The 14,159-nt window shown below is 34.0% G+C and overlaps 1 protein-coding gene across 1 annotated transcript in view; it reads right to left on the reverse strand.

The window, feature by feature from the left end:
- Positions 1–335: 335 nt before the first annotated feature.
- THSD7A (thrombospondin type 1 domain containing 7A) overlaps positions 336–14,159 on the reverse strand; it is a 286,485-nt gene continuing 272,661 nt past the window's right edge. The window contains exons 25-29 of the mRNA XM_084510995.1: positions 13,822–13,917; positions 9,850–9,932; positions 9,309–9,519; positions 5,812–5,899; positions 336–4,212 (exon numbers count right to left, since the gene is read on the reverse strand). Of these exons, the coding sequence (XP_084367121.1) occupies positions 4,128–4,212; positions 5,812–5,899; positions 9,309–9,519; positions 9,850–9,932; positions 13,822–13,917 (563 nt within the window). The 3' untranslated portion in view covers positions 336–4,127. The remainder of the gene's footprint in view (positions 4,213–5,811; positions 5,900–9,308; positions 9,520–9,849; positions 9,933–13,821; positions 13,918–14,159) is intronic.

The raw sequence follows: 14,159 nt of genomic DNA on the forward strand, positions 1-14,159 counted from the left end.
ATAAAATTGGACTGAAGTCTGGCATATAGAACTGGCATGTAAATATATACTATTGATTTATTGGATATACATATATTGATCAAGTAAATATGCATTGTAAACTTTTATGTGAACAAGGACTGCAGGAATGGGCTTTGATCGTATATCAGAAAGTATTTTTCTTTCTTTTTTAAGACAAATACTATTTTAAAGAAAGTACTTTACCAACTTCTTTCAAAAAAATAAGACTATTTAAAAGGTGGTCATATCTTGGCTTTTTGGATAGCTTTTATTGTTGCTCTATCCCAGAACAGTATACTTCATCCACTAAAAAAAAAAAAAAAAAAGACATGAAATGATTTTGTGTTTATATTTATTGTCAGCAATACATCAGTTATGTAAAAATAACCCAGATGAAAATGTAAGACTTGTTACATTTTCATGTCATCTGTATTAACTGAATAAAGCTTAGTGACAATACACACAAATCTGCAGTTGTACGTAAACATTTTGTGCTTTAAAAAAGAAATGTATATAATTTAAAAAATAAAAATGCATTACACAATTTACAAATCAACAATAACAAAAAAAAAAAAAAAAGTAAACATTCCTCAGACAGCTGCCTCCTTGTTCTACAAAATAAATATTCAAGTAAATTAAGTTAGGCAAAATAAACTCTTAACTTTGGGTGACCACAATTTACATAAAGGTAAAAAGACAGATTTCCATTTAATTCAAGGTATATTTTACAGTGATTTATACACAGAGTTTTTAAATTGGTCTCTTCCGATTGTAATACTGGAAAACAAACTTTATTACATTTTGACAGGAGGAAGGGAGCTTCAAAATGGATACTTTATACTAAATATAAACAAGCTTGTGCAGTTGCACCAAAGCTTCAAAAAGGAACTGCTCCAGGACTCAAAGCAGACACAGCAATCTAGAAACTACAGATTTAAAAAGGAAAATACAAACCACCACATCAACAGGAAAATGTCTACTTTGCTATTTTCTGAATGATTTATTTGATCACTGGAAACGTTACTTTCACAAACTAACAATCTACGGTAGTGGCTGCTTTAGGCACTGGATTTGTAGAAACACTCTGATTTTTAAAGCAAATTGCTTTTCATTCTGTACTGATAGCTCACCTATTATTTATTTCTGTGTCAGTGCTAAGGGGCTTAGTCACCTTTGCAACTTCTAGCTTTACATACAATTTCAGCCCTCTTTATAGCCTTTTTTTTTTTTTTTTCTTGATAAAGAGGGAAGCCATTCTGGCTTCAAGTTTCTGTGCACTTTGTTCATAAATAATAGAGATAAAAAATGCACTATATATTTTAAATGCAGCACTAGTATGATGCAGATGTGCATCAGCAAAATTCGCTGATCAGATATAAAATGTGATGCATACTAAAATACTTGCATGGATTGCAAAGGCCAAACATATTTAAATAAACTCCTATCCCTTTCTTTATTTTTAAGTACTATTTAGGGAGAAACAGGTATGCCTTTAGCTTCATTTTATTAACTTAGATTTTGGGCATAGAAATCTTCAAGGTAAAAACTAGACAACAGCTTCTGCTAAAACCAGCCTGTATAATGCATAAAGTTGTCTCATTGCCAATGAAAGAAACCCTGTTTCCTCAATTCACTATTAGTTCAATACCATTTGACAACACAAAATCAGACTTTTAAAGTACAGAAATAATGATAAAGCTTTTTGTTTCCACATTTTAACTATTCTTTAAAACTTTACAACTTTTTTGTCTTATTTTTTGCATGTCTGATAAAATAGGAATCAAACAGTTTTTTCTTGTTTCCTACTCAGGAATGCTGAAATAATTAAATACATGAAGATTTGTTTTTCTTTTTTTCTTTCCTATGGATCTTTACAGAGAAATGTAAGACTGAAGCCCCCAGTTCTGCAACACATATGTGAATGAACCACTGCTGAGGTAGGGGGCCATGGCACTTCACCAGCTGTGGTTCAAGGTGTAAAATGAGAAAATAAACATGTACAAAAGATTTTTACTATCATTCCTCTCTGCTTATTATTCCCATTCAGACAAGTACTTATGCAGTGGCAGTAAGATCATTTTCTTTTTACAGTAACACCACACTGGTAAGGTAAGTTAGCTTAGTTAAAGTAGGGCCATACTTTTTCTTGGACATTGCACAAAATTAACATTGGTTCTATATGGAATAAAAGTAGGTAATTTTAAAGATTGATGTTATCTGTTGACATAAATGAGAGTTGTCATTGATTTCAGTGAATACTGGCCAAAGTTTGCAAAGCTACAGTTTTATTCAGTGTGCAAAGACTGGTGCTTCTTGAGTACATAGTGCGATGAGTAGGCAGAAATGGTTTAGGTTATAAAAAAGACCTGAGAACCTAATACTGAGCTTTACATTTTTGATTATTTTTGACAGGTTGCCTGATAAAATTTTGTAATTGTATTGCTTAATAGTGGCACAGTCACTTATATGTTTGCGTCAGGCTACACACAGAAGCCATTTTATGAGAATAACCCTTCTCAGGTCATGAATCACATCTGTTAGAGGCATGTAGATACAGTGGCAAGTCAATAAGCTTCCTGTCAGAAGCGTAACACTGAAATGCCATAAGCATGGGAGAGGTTAACAGTGAGCTTTTATACTGCCGGAGTTTTAAAAAAAGTTATGACTATTAAAATGGCAAAACTACTATCTTACTGTTTACTTGCCAGTACACTCAAGAGTTTAACTGAATAATTAAAAGAGTCTATCCAATTATCCTAATTAGAAAAGATAAAAAAAAAAGGGCTCTGAGTATTGCACTGTCAGCAACAGTGAAAATGCTGTCATTAGTGAAAGAAAAAAAAAGCATAACCTTTTTCTTTTAGTTGAACAAACAATCAGAATACCTTTTTAGACAGTAAGTATGTCACTCAAGATTAGAGGGCAACTGCTTTTCTTTTTCTTTTTTTTTCTAACAAAGTTAACAAATATAAAAAATCTAGTCATAAACAGTTTTCAAAGTACAATTAGAAACCAGCAGAACAATCTATACTTGTATAGGTAGATGGGGCAAGAAACTAGACACTTGTATTACTGCCATGACATAGACTACAAATGGCCGCTGTGACGAGACATGGTGTATGCAGTACACGTCTTTAGCCGATTCCATCCAGTTGCAGTCCAAACTGAACGCTACTCTCTTCAGGATTCAAGACCAGTCTACTTGACACTCCTTGCACAAGATACATCATCATCCTTTCTGAAAAGAGGCGGTTTCTATGGCAATACTAGTTAAGTGCATATCATGCTGCACTAATATAGTGCAAAAAATTGCCTTACATGTAGCAAAAAAGATGCAGGCAACAGTTTGAGTTAGAGAAAGTAGAAACGTATTGTAACATTTACAATGGGTATTCTTTTTTTCCAGACAGCAACTGCTAGAAAATCTGAGAACGCCTCCTTTCTGGATGTATACGTGAGGCCTTTATACTTTGGAGTGATAACAGGACAGAATTTTGCAAGTGAGTCTTTGCCCTCTGAAATGCAGGTTAACACAAGTTATCATCAACTGCCAGACTGTTGAACTTGCTCGTGGGTTAGTCTCAGTTAAAAGTTAATTTTGTATTAAGCACTAAAATGCTCTTTAACAAGTATATAATCTGGTAGAGTAATACATATGGTTCAACTGAGTATATATGTTATGCTTGAATATAAAGAGTCATAGACAGCTTGGTACAAAGTCTTCATGCGTACTGATTATACTTGGTTAATGTTGCAGGGGCTTTCAACTGTTAATACAATGTCAGCTACAGTATTCTGGAGACAGAAGCGGTGCTTATAGCTTGTAAGATTGAGGAAAGACCACAAAAATCTCCAACTGCAGTGTCTATTAACATGATTCTGCCAGATTTCTCAGTGCTGATGGTCTAAAGTAAAGCAATAATACCTTGAATATCCATAGACATTATGAAATCCACCTGTCTTTCTCCGTGGTGCAGTTACCAAAAAGAAAGAATTAAAAAAAAAAGAAAAAAAAAAAAGAATTCAAAACACTTAATCCACTCCATAGAAAATCCCTGTGGCTTTGGATACCTTCTGATTCCAATCCAATAATTAAGACTCCATTTGTCACCATGAGAAGTTATATTCTACATATCTGCATCTCCATCATAAGCCAAGGTTAATGGTTTCAGTCGGTTGTTCTGCCTTCTCTGAGGCTTCTTTGGCTTTTTGCTGAAACAATAAGATAATTTGTAAATAGAACAAGAAACTGATGACATAGAAATGATGGATTTCATTCTTAAATGAAAGATGACTGTGTCATTTTAAGATAATGCATTCAGTTGTTCATTTGTAAAAGCTACATACCTAAAACCTTCACTTGAATCAACAATTATCTCTTTATCAACTAAAAGCAACACCTAATTCAAAGCTCAGTTGTCCGGAAACAGGCTGTTAGGGTGCTGACATGACTTTGGTGAAATCCTTGGCACATAATTGTGCAAGATCAGACAGTTTTCAGAAAAGCCCAGAGCAATATTTGGTCATGTATCAAAGCAGCAATCAGGTTCTTATAAATTATGTGATTCAAATCTTAAGTTCTCTTGTCATATCAAGGGTTTCCTCCTTAAAGTTCCATCTTGTAATTAGTTTTATGTCATTATACTCTCTATAGTAACTAAAGGTAATTCTAGATTTTAAAATCTCAATTCTCAATTAGAAGGAATATGGTTTTGAGCCATAATCCTTCCCTGTCTAGCTTTGAATTTGATTTTAATCCAGCAGTATTTCCAATACGTTTACCATAGTTTTAAAAAGTCACCAAGCCAAAGAAAAATGTGTAATATATTCATTTTATCTTTAGTTAGATTATGTGAGCTTTAGTTCTTGACTTATTTTAGACAATACTACAAGCATTTCTTTAAATTGGGCCTCTGTATCCTCATTGTTTTCCAAAAAGTTTATCTCAGCTATATCAATCAGACTGCTCAAATCAAAACCATTGTTTCCAAAATATGGGATTGCAGTGGCCTCATTCTGACAAATCTGCAGTGGAGCTGTAGGCTAATGGATTTTCTTTCCCTCAGAAAATACAATATTTTCTTCCTTACTTACAGATAAGTGAGATTTGGGGGAACATTTACTAAACAAATAACAAATCCAGAAGTCCCCCAAATGCTGCCTATGCAGTACAGCCAAGAGCCCGCTGTCTAAGACCATACTTCTCTCACCTTCTACCTTCACAGTCATTTGAATCAGAAATTCCAAACAGGATCAAAAAACTTCAGGGAGAGCATTCTCAAAAATTACTTGCTTTTGCAAAAAAAAAAAAAAAAAAAAAAAAAAAAAAATTCACTTACTCAGCCAATAAGATTTTCAACAGAATATGATTTCATCTATGAAAAACACATGAGAAAACTTCCAGCCTTATTGTGGTTGTATATCTCTATATCCTGTCAAATATCAAATCAGACTTGCCTGGTTATTAAATTTCCTTCTTGCTATTTTTCTCTTCACTTTCTGATACAGCTACAATGAAATTATCATGGACACAGTACAGTCATTCTTAACAGAGATAAACTAAGCAAAAATAAGCTATACACTGAGATATGACGTATTTGCAAGAAGTTCTCCTGACCTCAAGACAGTCTGTCAGTTTATCCATCATCTGGGCTACAATCAGAGTTCATGAACCTCAGCTTGGACAAAAGAACATGGGAATTTAAACATCACAGTTCACAGAAGACCCTGCAGTTGCTACAGCTGCATATATAAATGTTTGCATTACAGTCTGTGTGGGACTGCTTGCTTGTAAATAATTAAAGAACTCACCAGGCTAGATAGATCATAGAAACAATAAAGATGAGTAAAACAAATGCACCAGCAGCTACACCATAAACCCAGGTCTTCAGCCTCCCATCTAAAAGGAATGAATGTTAGTCAGTAGTGTTTGAGTTAGTCTTGTTGAATTATTAGTTCTGATATGGTATAGAAATACTTTTATAATCCAAAATAAATGTCTTCACAAGCAATTATAGCTTAATACTATTAAATTATAACCCATAATAAATGTCTTCACAAGCAATTATAGCTTAATACTATTAAACAACTGAGCAATAGCTTTTCTGTGTACTTCTGTTCTGCTTTTCAGCTGAAGTCTGGAAAATCCAAACGGAGCTGAGATGTGGGGCAGAGGCAGCGTGGCAGCAAGTGAGAGACCCAAGGAACCCAGTCCCTGGGCCCAGTGGTAACAGGCAATTCCTTCAGCAGGATGGCAATGCAGCATGTCAGCCTAGAGATCATTTATGCTTTTAACACTTTCCATTCTACCTCTGGAAATAGTTTGTCTGCTACTTTCATTCTTGTAGCTACTTAATTTTACATTTTAAAATATGTTTAATGCTTGTTTTACCTCATCAAAATCTTAGCTGCACATACACAATTTTCACCAAAGCAGAAAGTAATAATTTTTCAATTTCTTCTTATACCAAATGCAAGTTTTGTTGTTATACAACTTCCCCTCACAGAACAAGCCAAACATTACCAAAAAGGACAACCCATGCTCAGAAATAAAGCGACAGTCTGTTTCTAACAAGGACCGTACTTATGTGCTGCCTGTGCAGTTTGTATTTTGGACATGATGTCTCTGCAGGCTGAGGTATACATCCCCACTCTCCTGTTTGCCTTGATCCTAGATGCTTATCCTTGGAAATCTAAGGGAAGAATCGTGTGACTTTGTCTTTTTGTTTGTTTTTGTTTTTGTTTCCCTTTCTGAACCCCAAATGAGCAACCCAAGGTTAGAGCATGCTGTTTGACTCCCTACTTTTATGTGGCTAATTTTACACGCTGCTAAACTGCTTTTTGAAAATATGCTTTTACATGGGACTTGCTAGCCTTGTTGCACTGCCTTGAAAATTCCATTAAAAGCTGAAGTATTTCATTTGCAAGGGGCAAAATCATTATTCCATGAAGCCATGTGTATATTTGCAACATCACAGTAAGCAAACGCAGCTACTCTTTTTCTGACCAAATACTTATTGCTTCCTGATACCTCTGTAGAACCAAAAAAGACATAACCAATGCAGCTGATGTTTCTGCAATTTAATAAGAACAAAAGTCATGCAGACTGGCTTTGTTCAGATTCACAGTATTCATCGGTATTCATTCAGTATTCACCTCTATTGCTGTGCAGTTAATTTCAGGCTTTCTGTTCTCTAACAGTCATGAACAACTTGGTTAAGATTAATATAAAAACATTTTAGCTTCATTATACTCATCAAACTAATAACATTATAACTCATATAGTGGAAATAACTGATCCATTAAAGATGGATTAAACAATAGATTTGACCTGATATATCCACTGATATGATAGTAGGAATAAGAGGAATTTAGACTTCAGTACTTCTAAATAGGTAATTTTCTTCCCTCCTTGGTTTATTTCCATTGGTAAATGTAATGGGTTTGGGGTTGTTCTGGGTTTGTTTGTTTTAACATGTATTCTGTTTGTATGCTTGTATTATCTCCTTGAAAGAAGACTGACATTATTTTGTGTATAGATTTATTTAATTTTGTCAAAACAGGGAACTCTGTTAATGAGGTCATTCATATTATGCAAGCACATGCATCTAACCCAGGCACTCTCAATTCCCCTGGGATGGATTATTTCTAAGTATATGAGGGAATGGGTGTCTCAAACTCATCTGCTTTGGGTAATATATCAGCACAGACCAAGGACAGTCTAAATACCTTCCTTTCTGGAACTGCAATATAATATGTTAAAGAGTGTGAAAGACTTTAAAACTATTTAAGACTATTCTAAACCTAGACTTAGTAACTGCATGAAGAGGAATAATCACAGTAGAGTAAACCAAAACCTTTTCATAATTACCTAATCCTGGAATGGAAACAATCAAGTGTAAAACTTCGTCTGAAGTGCCAAATGTTTACTGTCTTACACATTTGCTCATACCTTCACTGGAGGTATTAGTTCTATTTAGTACTGTTGTTTATATATGAGCTGAGCTATGTCTCATCTCCTTCCTAACTCAAACCAGGAATTACTGGAAAATTGGTGAGGTTTCATGAAATCTGTCAACCATTCCTTGTTCCAAAAAACATGTGTTAGATGACTTGAGCATCCTCGTTCTATGTAGTTAAAGGAAACTATCTGACATTTGGTTATTGTCAGCACTCCTACTGCTACAGTCCACCCTATGGCATTTTTAAGTGGAGTTAGCTAGAGTGAATAAAAAAAATAGCATATTTGGTAAGATGTTACTTTTTTACAGGAGGACCAGAAAAGTTCAGTTTTCTTTTTTATTGTGGATTAAAGTACTAACTAGTTGGAGTAAAGACCATTTTATCGCAGGTATCAAATATAGTATCACAGTACAAAAAGCAGTCAATATTACTAGGACTAATGGGACCTAACTGAAGTACTTCTAACCCAAACATGATTTAATCTCCCTATTGGAAGTATTGCTGCAGTTCTCTACTTGCAGCATTTTAGGGATTATGCGTGTAAAGATGCTGTTTTCAATCTTCAGAATTCAAACATTCACAAAAGTTTCAGTAAGAAATAAATACTAAGACACAAGTGTGGAAGGATATTTAGCTCTATGTAATTTATATTTTATGAAAGTTTTATTTATATCAGTGTTAGTATCAGAAAATATTTACTGAAATTTGATTACATGATGGACTTTATCAAGTATTTTTTAGTGAGATAACTGTCAATATATTTCTTACCACTCAAGTGCTTGCTCAGCTCTGAAGAACACAGTCAATCATATGAGCAAATGTTGCCTATAGTGATTTAGAGCGTGTCTATGCTAAATATCAAGATTATGGCCAGTTTTTGTCTAACATGAATTAGTTTAGATATGGATATGGAAGAAAAGCATTACCATATCTATACTGATTGTTTCCCTGCAATTCTTGGCGCGACAGCAAACTTCAAGCAGCCCTTATCCTCTACAGATTTCAGAGCCTCCTCACTCCTTTTTCAACAGCATTATTATGATAGCATAATCAAGTATCCTGGCTTGCACTTTTGAAATCAACAAATTTCTAATTTCAAATAGACTCTGTGAATTTTAAGTAGCAGAGATTAAAAGAAATGTTCTGTAATACAAGATGTCATTAAATATATTGAGAAGGGTAGGGATTTACTTATGGCTCTTCCTCTGTTTTCAGTCAAGGCAGATGCCCGTCTTCTTAAATGAACATTTAAGGATTTTTGTTTCCTTCCTTGGCACCACAAAAATGTAAATGCCAGGCCCTGCAGCAGTAGTTAGCATTATGAACTGCTCATTGCATGACTTCACCTGGCCCAAAAGGCTGTAGAAACCAGGTCCTTCCTCGTCCTGACTGGTTACTGGAGGGCTGGGTAGGGTTCACAGCTCGACTGGTTTTCACATCTCCCTTTTTGTCCTCCATGGTGGGGATCACCACCACCGGGATGAGAGTACACTGTTCGAGTGTGCCATCAGAGGACATTACTTCAGTGTATCCATCTTCACAACTGCACGTTCTAGTCTGTAGGGAACAAGTGTTTTACACTGTGTAGCAGAAAAACAGTTTCCTGTGAGCTATAAGGCATAACAACATGGATGACTGGAAGAGAAGACTGTTTTGATGCCTGTTAGCCTGGAGAGTACCTCTTCATATATTTTTATGCAGGATTGCACCAAATCAACAGAGATTATTCAACATTTAATTGAAAGGTGGAAATTGGTCTGAGGTTGATTTTAACAAATAACGATTAGCAGAATCTCTGAAAATACTTTTTATTGGCGCAATCTTTAAAATGCAGGGTGTGGGAAGCCCTCATGGGGGTGTTTAATGCTCCAATGCAGTAGCACATACCTCACTGCAGTAAGCGTGGGGTTGACTGCACGGTGGATTACATGACCTGTCAGCATCTGGTTGGCGCATCACTAAACAGCCCCCTGTAGGACAGAAAATCATATTTTGACATGGTAACACCTCTCCACTGATGAAATTACTGATGTTATTATTTGCTACAGTATGTCATGGATTACCATTTTATTACTAATTTGAATTTTAGAGTCCTACTCTTAATTCTAGGTGAAATATTTTATTGGTAGAGTAAGGATACAGCTTACTTATTTCCACTCATGCGCATTTTAGAGAACTAATATTTGGCAACTGAACTTTTTTTTTTTTTTTTTTTTTTTTTCCCCCTTTGTTCATTTGCTGTTGCTCAGAAAAGTTTAAATGTTTTGTGCTCGGGGAAACATTTTTGTTTCCTAGGTCCCTCCTTAAAACTATCATATTAAAACTGTGCCACAATGAAAGGATATCTTTTATTTATATATTTGCCTATCAAACTGAAAACAAAATACTCATCCAGTTTATGAATGGATACCTGTTTTCTGATGCTCCTCATTACTCACTTTTACACATGCTATAGCTTTGCCTCTTATGAAGCCATGCTAGTCTAAGAGAGCTTTTTCAGAAAGAAAGAACACACACTGAATGCTATGGTACTGATATAACTGTTTGCAGACTTTCTTCCTTTTTATAGTATTCTAATTCTCATAGCTACATCTTTATGTACAGTGTAGTTATTGTTATGGACCAATGCACACAATCAGGCTTTCACTATCATTTAAGCCAGAATGACTTAAAAATATATTTAGAATCAGTTTGAATGTACCTGGCTTTCCTTCTATCTTTCAGAAGAGGAATATGTATTACATACTTTAACATTTATACTACAATGGGACAATTTATTCTGCATCTCCCAAATTAATTGCCTTTTTATACTGGTGTGATATGATAATGAAATCCTGATAGCTGAGATAGGTCACAACCATAGCAGATGCAGTTAGATGTGGTTACATAGACCCAAGTGTTAACAGGATGGCTGATGAAGAACAAAGTAAACTGCTGGCTGACGTAAGTTTTTCCCACACCCAGAAAGGAAAATTGTACATCCTAGCATACAAATCACATGCCTGTGAGCATCTATGAAATAAAATATCAGTCATCCAAGCAAGCTGAAGAAGGAAAGAGTTGCTTCATCGCCCATGGGAAACAACACCTTCAAGTAAAAAAGAACTATTCAGCACAGTAATATTATACAAGAAAATAAATAAATAAAGGCATTAAAATACCAGCATAATAATAATGTCTAAATTAAAATACACTATCTTAAAGCCAGATGCACAACAATAAGGCAGTAAAGAACTGCCTTAAAGTAAAGTCATCTAAGTAATGTGTTGATTCAAGATCAAAATAAGTAACTTCTATCTAAATCAATCATGTATGTGTACCTGTTAGTTTGATCTCTTAAATATTGCAGTTTATACAAAGCATTTTCAAAAACAAACAAACAAACAAAAAAACACAAACGTGTATTTACAACCTGCTTAACAATTATATACTTAATTCAGAAAAGTTCTCACAGAACATCATACCTAAGTGATTTGTTTGAAAACAATCAAGAATATAACAGAAATATATTTTGCATTGTATGGAAACAGATGATTACAGTTTCTGGAATTTTCCACTTGTCTTCATTTCAAATCAGAAAGGTACCATAGCTTTAAAAACATACAGGAAAAAAAAAAAAAAAAAAAAAAAGTAAAAGGAAAAAAAAAAAAAAAGTAAAGAGGAACACAATATAGAACCTAGATTTGTCTGCCTAGGAAGTCCTGTGAGGATTTAGTATGGTTCTCAGATCCTTTTTTCCATCTATGTAGTTATGGCAGTTTTTTGTTCCTATTGTTAACACAAAAAGCTATGAAGTATGTTTCAAAGTAGAGGATCTTCCCATCTTTTTCCCTCTTCCCATCTGTTTCTCTCTGAACACTTTTTCTGAAAATGGATGATCAAGATATTCATAGTATTCTGCAAAGGTCCCACCAACTGCAGGTAGCAAGAATATGAACTAGTACTTTTTCTTAATAATATTTAGCTTATTTTATTACTCATTCTTATAGTATTTCCACCTTTTTCATATAATATTATAGTCCTCCTCTGGGGTGAACATATTCTCAAATATTTTATAACTATGCTTTGGGCCATTTAATTAAATTAATAAGGTAAGACTTTGGACTAAGCAGGTTAACTTACCCTCACAACCAGCCATTCTCTTCTCAGTTTTAATCTGTTACAATCTGTCTTTCTGATAGTTTGTTATATGTTCTGTAATTTCATCTCTTTAAAACTGACCACTATAAATGCACAGGATAGCTCATCAAATATTTCTCTGATATTCTAAATAAACTAAAGCTACTACTTTTCCTTAGTAAATAGGCTATTTCCATATCCTTGTTAGTCTGATATAATATTCCTTTGGTAACTAAGAGTAATGTATTATTATTATTGTTGTTATTATTATTATTATAATTCCTATTTTTCACATATGGCTGTGTTTTATAAATGCCAGGTTATCATTTTTATTAAAAGAATTTTGAAGAATAAAAAAATGTTTAAATCAGAAAATAATGATGAGGCTATATTAAATACTAAATTAAATACTGCTAAACTCATGGAACTTACAGTACAGAAGAATGTGTTCCACTTACCCATTTATTTATGCTTATAAAGGAGAGAATCATGAAAAATCTGTCAGTAACACAAATTCATACATTTCTCTTTCCTGGAATTTATCACGTGGCTGTATTCAGTCACATGAGAACAAACTATTATTTATATGTGACTGACTGTGATTTATAAATATATTCTGCTTTTTAACATTTCAGAGCCATAATCTTCAAGATGCTATTTATTCTGAAATTCTATAGGACATTTAATAGATCACATATTACTCTCTCTTTTTGAGAGAGTAATATCACATATTACTCTCTCAAAAAAAATTCTGACTTAAAGTTTAACTTACCATATAAGCATCATAGCTAAGCAGGAAGCAATTAAGGTACATAAATAATGCCCCGTTCATTCAGTGCGATGCATTTAGTATTTCTGCAGCACAAGGTGACACTTGCAAAAGAGACTTTTGGCTATCAACTATTATTTCAATACCTTGTAAAAATAATACAAATGCTTTATTTCAGTGACAAAACAGATTTTTGCAGTGAATTCCATCATTAAGAAGTATGGTATTGGCAGTCCATCCATTAGAGCTCAGCCTCTTTGACTGACCTGACAATAGCTGGAATTGAGGATGTACTTACAATCAATCACCTTGGTTGATATCAAAGCTATTTAAACAACAAATGCATAACTCTCATTAAATAAAACCCTAATTCTGAAAAATAAATGTGTATGAAGAATTTATTGAATTCAGAGACCTCAGTCATTCTTTATTTATTGTGTTTTGTACTTTGGCTTGTATCAAAAGTAACTACATCTAAGAGCTGTCTATGGAACTATCCTGCTAAACATTTATGTCATTAATGTAAAGTAATACATTTATATCAGCATATTTATTAAAATCTGTTATTTTGTAATTATAAGGAGGTATATGATATGTGCCTGATATTATCAAGCTTTCTTTCTCTCTCTGCATTTGTATATGCATTGTGTAAAAGTTCTGCTTGTTGTAGGTCTTGAAATGTGAAACCCTAAATTTAGATGCATGTAAATGACTTGTAAAAATATACAATACAAAATATTTCAGGTCCAATATAGAAAACAACATTTGTATTTACTTTTACCATTACATGCTGTATAATTCTGGAAGAGAACTGACATCTTTAGTATGCAAAAATATAACGATTCAACAACAGTATATTGATTCATATATCAAGAATGAGTGTTTTTAGCAGATTCTTCTTCCATTCATTGGAAACAAAAGTGTTATCCACTTGTTTTCCAGGGTTTTGTGTATATATAAAATGAAGTTACCTGTGACGTTTAATCCATCTGATCTTTGGCACCACACAGTTCGAGAAGATCCCTTCCATGGGCTAGCCATCCATTTGTATTCATAGCACTGGCCATCTACAAAGAGAACATCTACTTTTCAAGAAAGTTGGTGATAAGGTTTTAGGCTACCACTGGCCACGCTCATCAGTAGACCAGATGTGTTAAATTTAATGCTTTTTACGGGGACCTTCCCTCACCCAGAAACTTAGAAAGGTACACTGTACACATGGAGGTCTGCACATAGTGGATACATAACCTGATAGACCAGACATCTTCTGGACACTAACTATAATGTTCATTACACTGTATGTGGAGTA

This window comes from Aythya ferina (genome assembly GCF_964211825.1).
Source record: "Aythya ferina genome assembly, chromosome: 2".
NCBI classification, from domain to species: domain Eukaryota; kingdom Metazoa; phylum Chordata; class Aves; order Anseriformes; family Anatidae; genus Aythya; species Aythya ferina.